General features: G+C 38.5%; 1 protein-coding gene across 1 annotated transcript; it reads left to right on the forward strand.

Moving 5' to 3' along the window:
* Window positions 1-2,183: 2,183 nt before the first annotated feature.
* Window positions 2,184-2,876, forward strand: LOC132162445 (uncharacterized). The gene has a single exon (XM_059572684.2). It carries the CDS (start codon window positions 2,184-2,186, stop codon window positions 2,874-2,876), a length of 693 nt encoding a protein of 230 aa, XP_059428667.2.
* The last annotated feature ends 9,521 nt before the right edge of the window (window positions 2,877-12,397 follow it).

Here is a 12,397-nt window from a genome sequence, read left to right on the forward strand (position 1 = left end):
TTCAAATAGGTAGGTGTGTTCTCTTAATTACTCCTAAATGGAATAAAATTGAATGTGACAATGAAATGATGTAGTCATTGCACTTACATACATGCATGTATCCATGCATGCACACATATACATATATGCATGCATGCACATATGTACATGCATATATAGAGGTACATACATGCATTCATATATGCATACATAGAGCAAGAGAAGATAAAAAAGAAAATTAAAAAAAAGGGTGCATGCCGGATCTCCGCCGGCCGATGAAAACACTGATTTCGCAGAATCTAATGGGGACAATGGGGAGGTGTAGCCTTTGAGGTGGCGCTACCGGTTGTCTGTCAAGGCCATTAGGGAGAAACCGGGGTTTGTTGGACGGAGGTTTTACCAGGATTGCATTCTCGATTTTATCACGATTTACCTTTGATTATTCAAAAAGTTTTCTCTCTGGGATCTTGTAATTCCTAGGGTAGAAGGAACGGTTTTCCATGCCAGATTAGGAGGTGAACTGTCTCGCATGTGGGCAAGTCTGTCTCTATCAGAAGTGGAGGATTCTGAGTTGGAGATCCAGAACCAGGCATGGGAGGTAGGTGCTAAACAGGGGAAGACATGTGTGGTTGGAAAGTTGATTGCCGACCACCTGGTGAGCAAAGAACTTATCTGCTCCACCCTAATGCGAGGATGGAAGCCAACCGAGACACCATCATTTAAGGTGTTAGGGGATAATCTTTTCTTGGTGGAATTTGTGAACGATAGGGACAAAAAAAGAGTATTAGAGGGGAGACCGTGGGTCTTTGAAGAGAATCTGTTTGGTGTTGAGGAATATGATGGTCTAACGTCTCCAGCAAATTTTACATTCGACAAAGTGTCTTTTTGGGTTAGAATGTTTAACCTTCCTCTAGGATGTATGAGCCTTGTAGTGGGTCAACAGATTGGCTCGTCGTTGGGCCAGGTTGAGGAGGTAGATGTGGATGAGGGAAGCATGGGATGGGGTGCGTTCTTACGGGTTAAGGTTACCATTGATCTACATAAACCCCTGGTGAGAAGGAGGATGCTGAAAATCAACGGCTCCTCAACGTTGGTTGGTTTTCAATACGAAAGATTGCCAAAGTTTTGTTGCCGATGTGGAGTACTCAAACATGGGATGACTAGTTGCTCAGCAAACACTAGCTCGAGAAAGCAGAATGCTCCTGTTGAGTATAAGGCACGGCTGCGTGGACCATCTCCGAAGCGAGTTTTTGGAGGCAAACTTGGCCATAAGGCAGATTGACGCGATCAACCAAGGCGTGAATATGGTGGGGAGAATGGAAGATTGGGACAAAGCAAATGGAGCTCCCCAAAGCGGCAGCGCCCATCACCGGAGGGGCAGGAATGGGGCAGAGCAGCTTTCGATGTGGCAGAGAATGGGATGGGCTCCCCTATGGAAAGTGAATCAAGGAGCAATAAATGTTTTCCCAATGAAAAATCACCCGTTACTAAGGCAACTGGCGAAATCTTGTAAAAAATCGGGGAATTAATATTCCTGAGAAAACTGCAAGGAATTTGAATATTAATATGGCGGGTCTTGAAGGGAAAGACATATCACAGACACGAGAGAATCACGGGAAAAATAATGAGGGAATAAAAACTGACAATCCAATTCATGTTTCCCAAAATGAGAGGGCGACAACTACTGGTTTTAGCATGGGACACATGCAGGCTTCTATGCATGGCACTAATATTGGCATGCAGGGCAATCAAGAAGAAAGCAGGACCGACAGCCACGTTAAGGGAATTGGCCCACAGGGTGCTGGGACTTTTCTCACGATAGCTGAGGTGGAACAGTGCATGAAGAACAAGTATTACATGCAAACTAGTGAAAAAAGAAGGGCCAGTGACCCCATGTGGATACGGGAAACAAAAGTGGGGTTTGGGGTGCAATTTCATGGGGAATATGATGGGGCCCACGGGAAAAAGAAAGTGCGAGAGTTTTCGGGAGGAGGAAAGGAGCTGGCAAAAAAGGGACAGACATCGGGTGGAAAAAGTAGTAAGCCTACTGGAGGGGCCTCAAAAGAAAATAAATATGGTTCTAGATTGGCGGCGGCTGTGCAACGCCCCCGCTGACAGCAATGAGTATATTGAGTTGGAATTGCCGGGGGCTTGGGAACCCTCGGACAGTTTCGAAGGAAAAGAAACCCACGATAGTTTTATTAATGGAAACTAAATTACGTGCTGACCGCTTGGAAATGGTGAGAATTCATTTGGGATATGATTATATGGTTGTGGTAGATTGTGTGGGAAGGAGCGGAGTTTTGGCATTGCTTTGGTTGGCCGATATGGGGATTGAAATTCAAAACTATAGCCGATGGCACATTAATGCAAAAGTTTGTCCTTCCTCAGCCGACTCGCCATGGAAGTTTACCGGTTTTTATGGTCATCTGGATCCTAGTAAGCGAGTGGAGTCATGGAGTTTGTTGCGATACATTGCTAGGATGGAACCGGGCCCTTGGATGTGCATCGGTGATTTCAATGAGATTATATGCCTTGATGAAAAATTTGGTGGGAGTGGACGTCAAAGAAGTCTAATGGAAGCTTTCCAACGGGTGTTGGAGGATTGTGAACTCTTAGATTTGGGATATAGGGGCCCGAAATACACATGGAGTAACTGTAGAGAGGCTGAGGATTTTATGAAGGAGAGACTTGATCGAGCGGTTGCTAATCGGGGATGGTGTGACAGTTTTCATGATGCAAAAATAGTGATTGGGGCTGCTGTATGGTCAGACCATTTTCCTCTCCTTTTGACATTAAACAATTCTGGGGGTAGGCATAAGGGTCGGCACACATTCAAATATGAGGCTGGGTGGGAGCTTGATGGCAGCTGCCGAACTTTGATCCAAAAGACATAGAAGGCATGGCCTAGTATTCCACCTGGGCAATATGTCAACCCATGGGCTGTCTTACAAAGCAATATGCTATGCTGCACCAAAGCACTGCTTAAATGGAGAGATGCCGAGATGGGATTACCAGGTAAAACTCTAAGGGACCATTACAACAAATTAGCGATGGCGTAGGGGCAGGAAGGTGCACTAGAACTGGGACAGGATGAAACCTCAAAAAACACTTTGAAAATATTATTGGAACAAGATGATTTAAAGTGGCGCCAATGAGCTAAAGTAAATTAGTTGTCATTTGGAGATAAAAATTTGAAGTATTTTCATGCATGTGCTAATTATAAAAGAAAAGTGAATAAAATCTCTTAGATTGTCGATGAAAGGGGAGATAGATGGGATACCCAAAAGACGATTGGTGACACATTTGCAGCTTATTTTGATAACCTTTTCATGTCTAGTGGAGGGGGGGAGGTTGCTGTTTGCTTGGAGGCATTAGAGGGGAGGGTGACGGCAGACATGAGGGAGTCTCTAGGAAGGCCTTTTTTGAGATCAAGGAGGCCTTATTCCAAATGGCTCCTTTAAAAGCTCCAGGACCAGATGGGTACAATGTTGGTTTTTTCCAAAAACATTGGGACGTCGTAGGAACTGATGTTTGCAAAGCTATCATTTTTTTCTCTCAATAATGCCGTCATTGACAGAGATTTGAATTCCACTCTTATAGCACTCATCCCCAAGAATAAAAATCCCTCACGTGTTTTGAATTTTCGCCCCATTAGCCTGTGCAATGTCTTATATAAGATTATCTCAAAGGTGCATGCAAACCGGCTTAAAATGATTTTACCGAATATTATCTCTCAAAACCAAAGTGCATTTATTAAGGGACGGTTAATTACATATAACATTTTAGTTGCTTATGAGACCCTCCATACAATGCAATGTAGATTGGGAGGAAAAAAGGGATATATGGCGGTTAAAATTGATATGAGCATGGCTTATGACCGGGTGGAGTGGGGTTTTTTGGAGGCGGTAATGGGAAAGATGGGGTTTGCACCCAATTGGGTTAAATTGATTATAGAGTGTGTAACCACGACAAACTTTGAAGTGTTGGTTAACGGCGTCCTTACGAGGAAGATTGTCCCAACCATAGGTATTTGGTAAGGAGACCCCCTTGTCCCCGTACTTGTTTCTGCTTTGTGCTGAGGCTTTGAGCTCCCTACTTGACAAGGCGGATAGGGATGGTGTGTTGACCAGGGTTCCCATTTCCAAGAGAGGACCCCGCATCAACCATTTATTTTTTGCTGATGATTGTTTGCTTTTCTGTAGAGCTGATTGGGAACATTGGGAAAAGTTTTCTACCATTCTTAGAAAGTATGAAGCAGCTTCAGGGCAAAAGTTGAATGCTTCAAAGACCGCCATTTATTTAGTCGGAACACCATTTTAGCACATCAACAACACATCAGTGTAGCTTCTGGCGTCCCTAGTTCGTAGAGTTATGAGTCATATTTGGGCCTCCCGGCTTTGGTGGGGAAATCTTGGACAAAAGCTTTCAAAGGGATCATTGATAAAATTTGGAAGAAACTCCAAGATTGGAAGCTAAAACTCCTCTCACAAGCAGGTAGGGAGATTATGCTTAAGGCGGTTGTACAAGCAATACCGACGTATTGCATGAGCGTCTTCAAGCTTCCTAAGACTCTGTGTGACAAAATTAATTCCCTCATGCAGCAATTTTGGTGGGGAGAGTCGAAAATTCCATAGGTGAGTTGGAAAAAATTAGGTATGTCAAAAGCCCGAGGGGGTTTGGGCTTTCGGGATTTCTTATGCTTCAACAAGGCCCTTCTCGCGAAACAATATTGGCGATTATGGCACATGCCCAACAGCTTGGTAGCCACCATCTTGAGGGTGAAGTACTATGCAAATGGAACAATTCTTGATGCCAAATTGGGTTCTAAACCCTCTTTCGCATGGAGGGGTATTTTGGGCTTGTGTGACCTCCTCAATGAGGGATTGTATCGGCGGATTGGCAATGGAGAGTCTACATGGATTTGGGGTGATAAATGGATCCCCGTTCCGTCAACCTTCTCTATTCAAACCCCACCTCGTGTGTTGGATGCCAATACAACCGTAAGTGCACTTATAGATAAAGACACGCATGGATGGAATACAGGTCTTCTAAACGTTCTCTTTAATTTGGCTGAAGTTGAGGCTATTTTGTCCGTCCCTTTGAGCAACACTAATAGACCTAATGGGGTGATCTGGTGGGGGAGTGCCAATGGATTGTTTACAGTGAAATCTAGGTATCATTTGGCCAAGGAAATGGAGCTTCTTAGGTAGGCAGGTAGCTCCAATGAAGGGAAATCGTGTGGAGTTATGGAGATCAATCTGGAAGGTGCAGGGTCCGGATGTGGAGAAACATTTCTTATGGAAAGCCTATAAGGAGATACTCCCTACCAAGGCCAATCTGAGAAAGCGGCGAGTTCTTCATGACGAGTTGTGCCCGATATGTGGGCTACACAAAGAAACTGGATATCATATCCTGTGGGACTGTCCCTCGGCACGGGACGTATGGGGAGCTAGTTTGAAAAAATTTCAAAAACTGGTACCGTATGGCCCAACTTTCAGGCATGTGGCAGAACTAATGGCTCAGATGTGTGATGGTGAGGAGTTGGGTCTCTTTGCTAGGATTGCACGATGAGTTTGGTTGCGGCGAAATGAGTTTGTGCATGATGGCAAATTTGCCCATCCTAGCGCCCTAGTAAAGCAAGCTATGGAGGCCCACACTGAATATATGGCAGCTAATTCCCAAAATAAATTTTCTAACCGAGCTGTGGCCGAGGTGACCAGTGGACTGCTTCTCTAGAGGGTTTTGCTAAAATAAATTAGGACACGGCGATTTGTTCCAAGTGAGGAGTGGTGGGTATGGGGGTTGTGGTTCGTAACATGGATGGGAAGGTGCTGGCCATTCAATTCTGATCAAATTGGGTTGGCTATCCCCTTTAGCAGCGGAGGCGTGGGCTGGAGGACAAGCTCTACATTTTGGTAAGGATTTGGGACTGAGGAATATCATCTTGGAAGGGGACTCTAAGCTCGTAGTGGACGCTATTAATGGCAGAGGTTCTAGCTGGAGTGGTATTGGCCACTTGATCGAAGACATGCAAATTCTACTACAACTTTTCCCCAGTTGGAAGGTTATGGCAGTTCGTAGGTCTGCAAATTATGCGGCTCATGGGGTTGCACGACTGGCTATTTGGGAGAGCACAGAGAGGACTTGGCAATTTGAGTATCCTGATTGTATTCACGCGATTATCCTAGGGGAGACTCCCTCCTCTAATAATGCTTAAGCAATAAAAGTCCTATTATTCCTTAAAAAAAAAAAAAAAAAAGTTATCGTACTTACATAATGCATACATGCATATACACATATGCATACACGCACACATGTACATGCATATATGGATGTACATACATGTATGCATATATGCGTACACATGCATATATGTATACATGCATACACATATGTAAAAATGCATTTATTAAAGTATGTTGAAGAAAATTTTCTCCAAACCAATTATTTTTGGGAGAAAATACATTTTACTCCTATGAACTATCCATTAATTTGCATTTTGACCTTTAATGTTTAAAATGTAACACTTGACCCCCCAAAAAAAAAAACTTTCAAATTGTTGCAATTCGACGATTCTGACTTTTTTTTTTTTTTTTTTTTTCCAAAATGCCCCCATCCCAAGTTTTAAAAAATTAAAAATTAAGGGGTGGCCGGCCACCCCAGTTGGGAAGCCACCCCAGACCGAACACTCCTTAATTTTTAATTTTAATTTTAATTTTAATTTTTAATTTTTTTTTTAATTTTTTTTTAATTTTTTTTAACTTGGGATGGGGACATTTTGGGGAAAAAAAAAATCAGAAGTGTCGAATTGCAACAATTTGGAAGTTTGTTGGGGTCAAGTGTCACTTTTTAAACATTGGAGGTCAAAGTGCAAATGGGTGGATAATTCACGAGGGTAAAATGTATTTTTCCCTTATTTTTTATTTGTAATGACACTTGTTAGGATTAAGCTCTGCCAAACCCCATTTGGCATAAAGAAGCCATTCCACAGTAGGCAAGAAGAAACGAAGGTCACTAGTTCAAATCTTCTTCCCCCTGTTGGGCGGACATGTCAAAAAAAAAAAGTAGGCAAGAAGCTTATCAATAAATATGCTGTCTTGCCCAGTCAGAAAACACATGCATTGGAAAGAAATGGCATTTCAAGGCTAAGTTCACATGTCTAATTAAAAGAATAAAATAAAGTAATAGTACTACAGACACTCATTATTAACTGTTATCTCTAAGTGTTTTAATCTTAAAATACTTATACTACTAGACTCGTAATAACTAGGTACAACGTTAAGTAGTGAGCTCTACAGCCATCATCGTCTTGTCATGTCAAGTACAAAAATTTTTCTAATTTAACTAGCAAATGTTAAATTTAAATAGGCTTCATGCCGACTTCTTCTTGTTGGAAAATCAAATCCTATATTTTGTTGTAGAAAAGTTATTTGAAGCTTCCATGAGATGATGTAGGTGTGTTCTCTTAATTAGTCCTAAATGGAATAAAATTGAATGCAACGTTCAATGAGATGATGTAGTCATCACACTTGCATGAATGCATGAATGGGCCTATGATCTATAAACTCCGTATTTGACTTTGTGAGTGAGTAATGCGAGAGTGTTTTATAGAAGAGGATCTTCACCTCATATATTTTTCCGACTTCATCTAACCTGATTAAGATACCCAAAAAGGCATTGAAAGGACAATAGATGGGTAGATATGATGATATCCTTGTGCAGATATGTCAAAAAAATAAAATAAAAGAAAACGATTATATATATGCCTTAGTTTGAGGGTTTCCAATAGGTAGGTGTGTTCTCTTAATTAGTCCTAAATAGAATAAAATTGAATGTAACAATGAAATGATGTAGTCATCGCACTTACATACATGTATGTACCCATGCATACACGCATATACATATATGCATGCATGCGCATGTATGTACATATGTGCATGTATGTACATATATGCATACACATACATCTATGTATACATGCACATGCATATATATACATGCATTTATAAATACATGCATGCATATATGTATTCGTACATTTATTAAATACATGCACACATTTATAAATAGGAAAAGGAGAGGACCCTTTTCCTTATGTATACATGCATGCATTTATGTATACATGCATTTATTCTCATTATTGTAAGTGCTTTTCATCTACTACGTATATTTTTATTTTTTACCATATTATATTTTACCAAGCTACCACACTAGCCTAGCTTCTTTGTACTCTTATGGTCGTATCGTTGATCTCAAATTAAATGGTTGAAAATTTTTCATATTACCAATTAAATACTACGGAAAAATATAAAAAAGCCCCCCAAACTACCAGCCGTTTTCGATTTAGCCCTTTGATATTCCAAAAGTCATAAAGTAGCCTCCCAAACTACCAAACTTTTGTATTTTGGCCACTCTGTTAGTCAAAACCGTTAGTCTGAACGGAAACCATGAAACGACGCCGTTTTATTAAGGTTAAGTTACGAAAATGCCCTTGTTAGAGATCCAAAGCTTTCTTCTCCCTTTCTTCTTCATCTTCGGAAATCATCACTGGGTTAAAATCATCTCCGGAAACCTTTCTTCTACCTTGTCCACTCTGATTAAAATCATCGCTCATCATCCCTTTATTCTTCATTGCCGTAAACTCCTTAGCTACCGCTGGTGACCCAGGCGGGTTTGGCCAGACCCAGCCGTGGGTCACCAGGTGCCCCGCCTGGGTCATTGACCCATGGCTGTGTCTGGCCAGACCTGCCTGGGTCACTGCCATTTGCTCCTATATAAAATCTGTTAAGGGGTCATTGTCTTCCACGAAAAAACTAAAATTTTCTCAAATGGTTTTGCTCTGTATTTCCTCTGCTCTCTCTGTTTTCCGTTGAAATTCTTTGCTCATGGCACCCCTAACGACCTTGTTGATTCAATCTAGCCTCCGGGGAGGGGAGATATTGGAATATAAGTTGATGGGTTGTTTTGGTTTGGCTTTTTGTAATGGTCGAACATATAGTTGATTCCTGCCTTCCTGGCCTTTTGCTTAAATTTTGAAATACACATTGAACTACAAGTATCATTTTTGTCTAATAAAATTGGTCAAATACCAAGATTTTCTCATTCAATGATCAGTACATGCGGTTCTGAATGACCGATATAATTTCATCAGAAACCCAAAAATGAAGAGAGAAACTCAAAAGGTTTCTAGAAACCCAAAAATGAAGAGAGAAACCCAGAAGGTGAAACCGTGAAAAGAAGAGAGAGACTTGCTTTGATTTCTTTTCTCATAAGCAAAAACACAAGCTTGCAGGTGGAAAACCAGAAATGGAGAGCAAATCAAAAGATGAAAGTGGAGAGAGACTCGTTTGATTTCTTTCTTCTGCATTGATTTTTCTGCGAGCAATTAATAAATATCATGTTTGTCATTTTGTCGGTGGTTCTCTTCTCCGGCAATCCCAATTCAAGCTTAATGAGCTTATAGCAAAACGACGCCGTTTAACTTATTGTTTAAAAAAAAAAAAAAAAGATTCATACAAGGGTATTGTAGTAACTTACCCGTAACCAAACGACGTCGTTTTGTAGTTTCCATCCAAACTGACGGTTTTGACTAACGAAGTGGCCAAAATGTAAAAGTTTGGTAGTTTGGAGGGCTACTTTATGACTTTTGGAACATCATGGGGCTAAATCGAAAACGACTGGTAGTTTGAGGGGCTTTTTTATATTTTTTCCTAAATACTAATTAACTTTGTATTTATCATATCTTTTTCATTTGAAAAAAATAGTAAATGCTTATATGACAAAAAAAATATCAATCATTTCATTTGATAACAACTGTCGGGATTTGTGAAAATCTTGATGCGTTGTTTAATGTTGCCTTCGTTAATGCATATAAATAGTCCCAATCATGCATGTACAGTTGTACTTAAATTAAATTATTAAAATTTCGTCATATCACCAACTAAATATTTATAAATTACCTTTATTATTATTTTTTTTTTTTTGAATTGGGTCTCATTTGTAATATGTTTCAGTACTTGAAAGTGATAAATGCTTATATTACAAAAACTCCAACCATAATTTGATAATAATTGCTGAGATTTTTTAAAATATATATTTTAGGAAACCTTGTTTAATGATGTCTCCCCTTAATGCATATAAATATATAGCCCCTACGCCAAGTATTTGTAATTTGTATATCCTTAAGAGAAGGAATCCTTGTTGGTTCGCCATCAAAAGAATATGAAGAAATTTGTACTCAAGCTGGCTTTTGTGGCAATCATTTTGCTCATTGCAACTGGTAACTAGCTCACGCTCTTGCAATCATCACAAGTAGTTTTTTCATATGTTTAAATTTAATTTTCTATTTTTTATTAGAAAAATAGAGAAAATGAATTTAAATCTATACCCTTAAAAAACTACAACATAAATATTACAGTTTTTTTTTTTTTTTTTTTTTTTTTAAAGCCTATACTAAGAGCATGTTTGGTATTGTATTTGAGAAATAGATCTTTTAAGTCAAAAAAATTTTTTTTGACAAAAACTTCATTTTTAAGCTATTGCCAAAAGTGAGTTCCGACCATTTTTATCATAAAAAAAGTAAAAGAAATATTTTTAAAACTTTTTACCAAACAAGTCAACCTTTGTTTGACATAACATTTTAAGTACTAAAGTTTTTTTTTGAGCCCTCTAACTCAATACAAACAAGCTCTAAATCTAAAAAAAAAAAAAAAAAAAAAAGGTGCGTGAGTTTGAGATACATTAACAATAAAAATAGTTTATGCAGGTTTAACAGTGGGAACTGAGGCAAGAATGCCAAGAGTAGTACCCTACCGGTGCAGAAGTGATAATGATTGTATTGGCAAATGTGATGTAACGGCCTGTGGTGATGTTTGTCCATGTCAAAGGGGTGGATGCACTTGCGGATGAGGCCAAGAAATTTTTACAGAAGGATCCGCATGAAGATTTTGGGCTCATTTTTCGCTTGTCTAATAGACCCATTGTAGGTCTCAAAATAATAATAAATTGATTGTAATAATTATGTATTAGCAAGCTCGGTTAATAAAAGCTCTTGGAATTATACAATAAAGTTTCTTCACTTTTTTTTTTTTCTCTAGGTTTCATGTATTGAAAAATGGAATATAAGATGGCTAGATGGGTTCACAAGATTCAAAATTTACGGTTGATTAGCTTTTTAAGAAAATGTGAGAATCTTTCAAATAAGGAAAAAGTTTGCTTTTTTTTTTTTTTTTTTTTTTTTTTTTTTTCTCATTTATACGACGGATGATCAAGTTGGTTTTTCAGAAATTAAGAGGAAGATATGTGAAATATAATTGTGAGAGAGAACTCGATTCATGGGTGTGTTTGGCAATGACCAAACCAAAGTCATTTATCATTCATCATATAATTAAATTATCAACATTATTACTTTTTATATCATATAAATCACTTTTTATTATTATTTAAATAATAAATTACTATAAAATAAAAAATTTTCACTTTTTTATATCAATTATTCTTACTGTTTCACGGCCATCACTTTCAATTACAGTAATAGGCCATGGCTAAAGTATCGTGCCATTGTCAAACATAGGTCCTAGACTCATAGATGGTCTCTTGTGCCTGCACGACTTTTATGAATTTTGTAAAGGTACACATTGTACAAGATATGATGGTTATCACTAATTTTGTCGCATGAATCTCCCACTTTTAATTTTATGAATGATGTAACACATTGCAAGAACTTACCCCCTCCCCCCCCCTTTTTTTTTTTTTTTTTCAAAACCCTCTTTCCCCTGCATATTGGACCAAATGCTCGTTTGGTGACTCTTATTCAAAGCCCATAAGCGGGTAATGTAAGGAGTATAATTGTAGAGGGCTTTTAAGTGTAATGTGGGCCTTTTATATAATGGGGGTTAGGATTTAGAATTGTGTAACTGAATGTGGATTCTATAAATATAAGCAGCCCAATTCATTAGAAGTATTTAAAAACAACTTGAGTGTTTCTATTGCTTTCATTCCGAACAACCCCTTTATCAACATAGTTTCTATATCAATTTCATCATCATCTTTCTATTATAATCTTATATCTTTCATATTTTATATAAAATATCATACACCTTACATATTACCAATCGAAGAATAAAAAAACCCTTAACAAATATCTATTCGATAAAAATAAAATAAAATAAAATAAAAACTTAAAAAGATGTCATCCTTAAGATTCATTGCAAAGCTTCCTCAACATCTCCCAAGAAGTGCTTGGAGCCCTCGGGTTTTTGTCATTACTACCCCAAGGCCATTGCAAGTGAGTTATAAATATATATTCCGTTGTCAATTTGTAATATCCTAAGTGCTATTATATTATTGGCGGCTTCAATCTAACAATTTCTTTTTACTAACATAATTTGTTTTATATACAAATTGTCAAATATCG

The sequence above is a fragment of the Corylus avellana genome, chromosome 10 (genome assembly GCF_965113065.1).
Source record: "Corylus avellana chromosome 10, dhCorAvel1.hap1.2, whole genome shotgun sequence".
Taxonomy (NCBI): Eukaryota; Viridiplantae; Streptophyta; class Magnoliopsida; order Fagales; family Betulaceae; genus Corylus; species Corylus avellana.

Bases quoted from the DNA above. Each gene is read 5' to 3' on its own strand.
- LOC132162445 (XM_059572684.2), top strand. From the start codon at position 2,184: ATGGAAACTAAATTACGTGCTGACCGCTTGGAAATGGTGAGAATTCAT.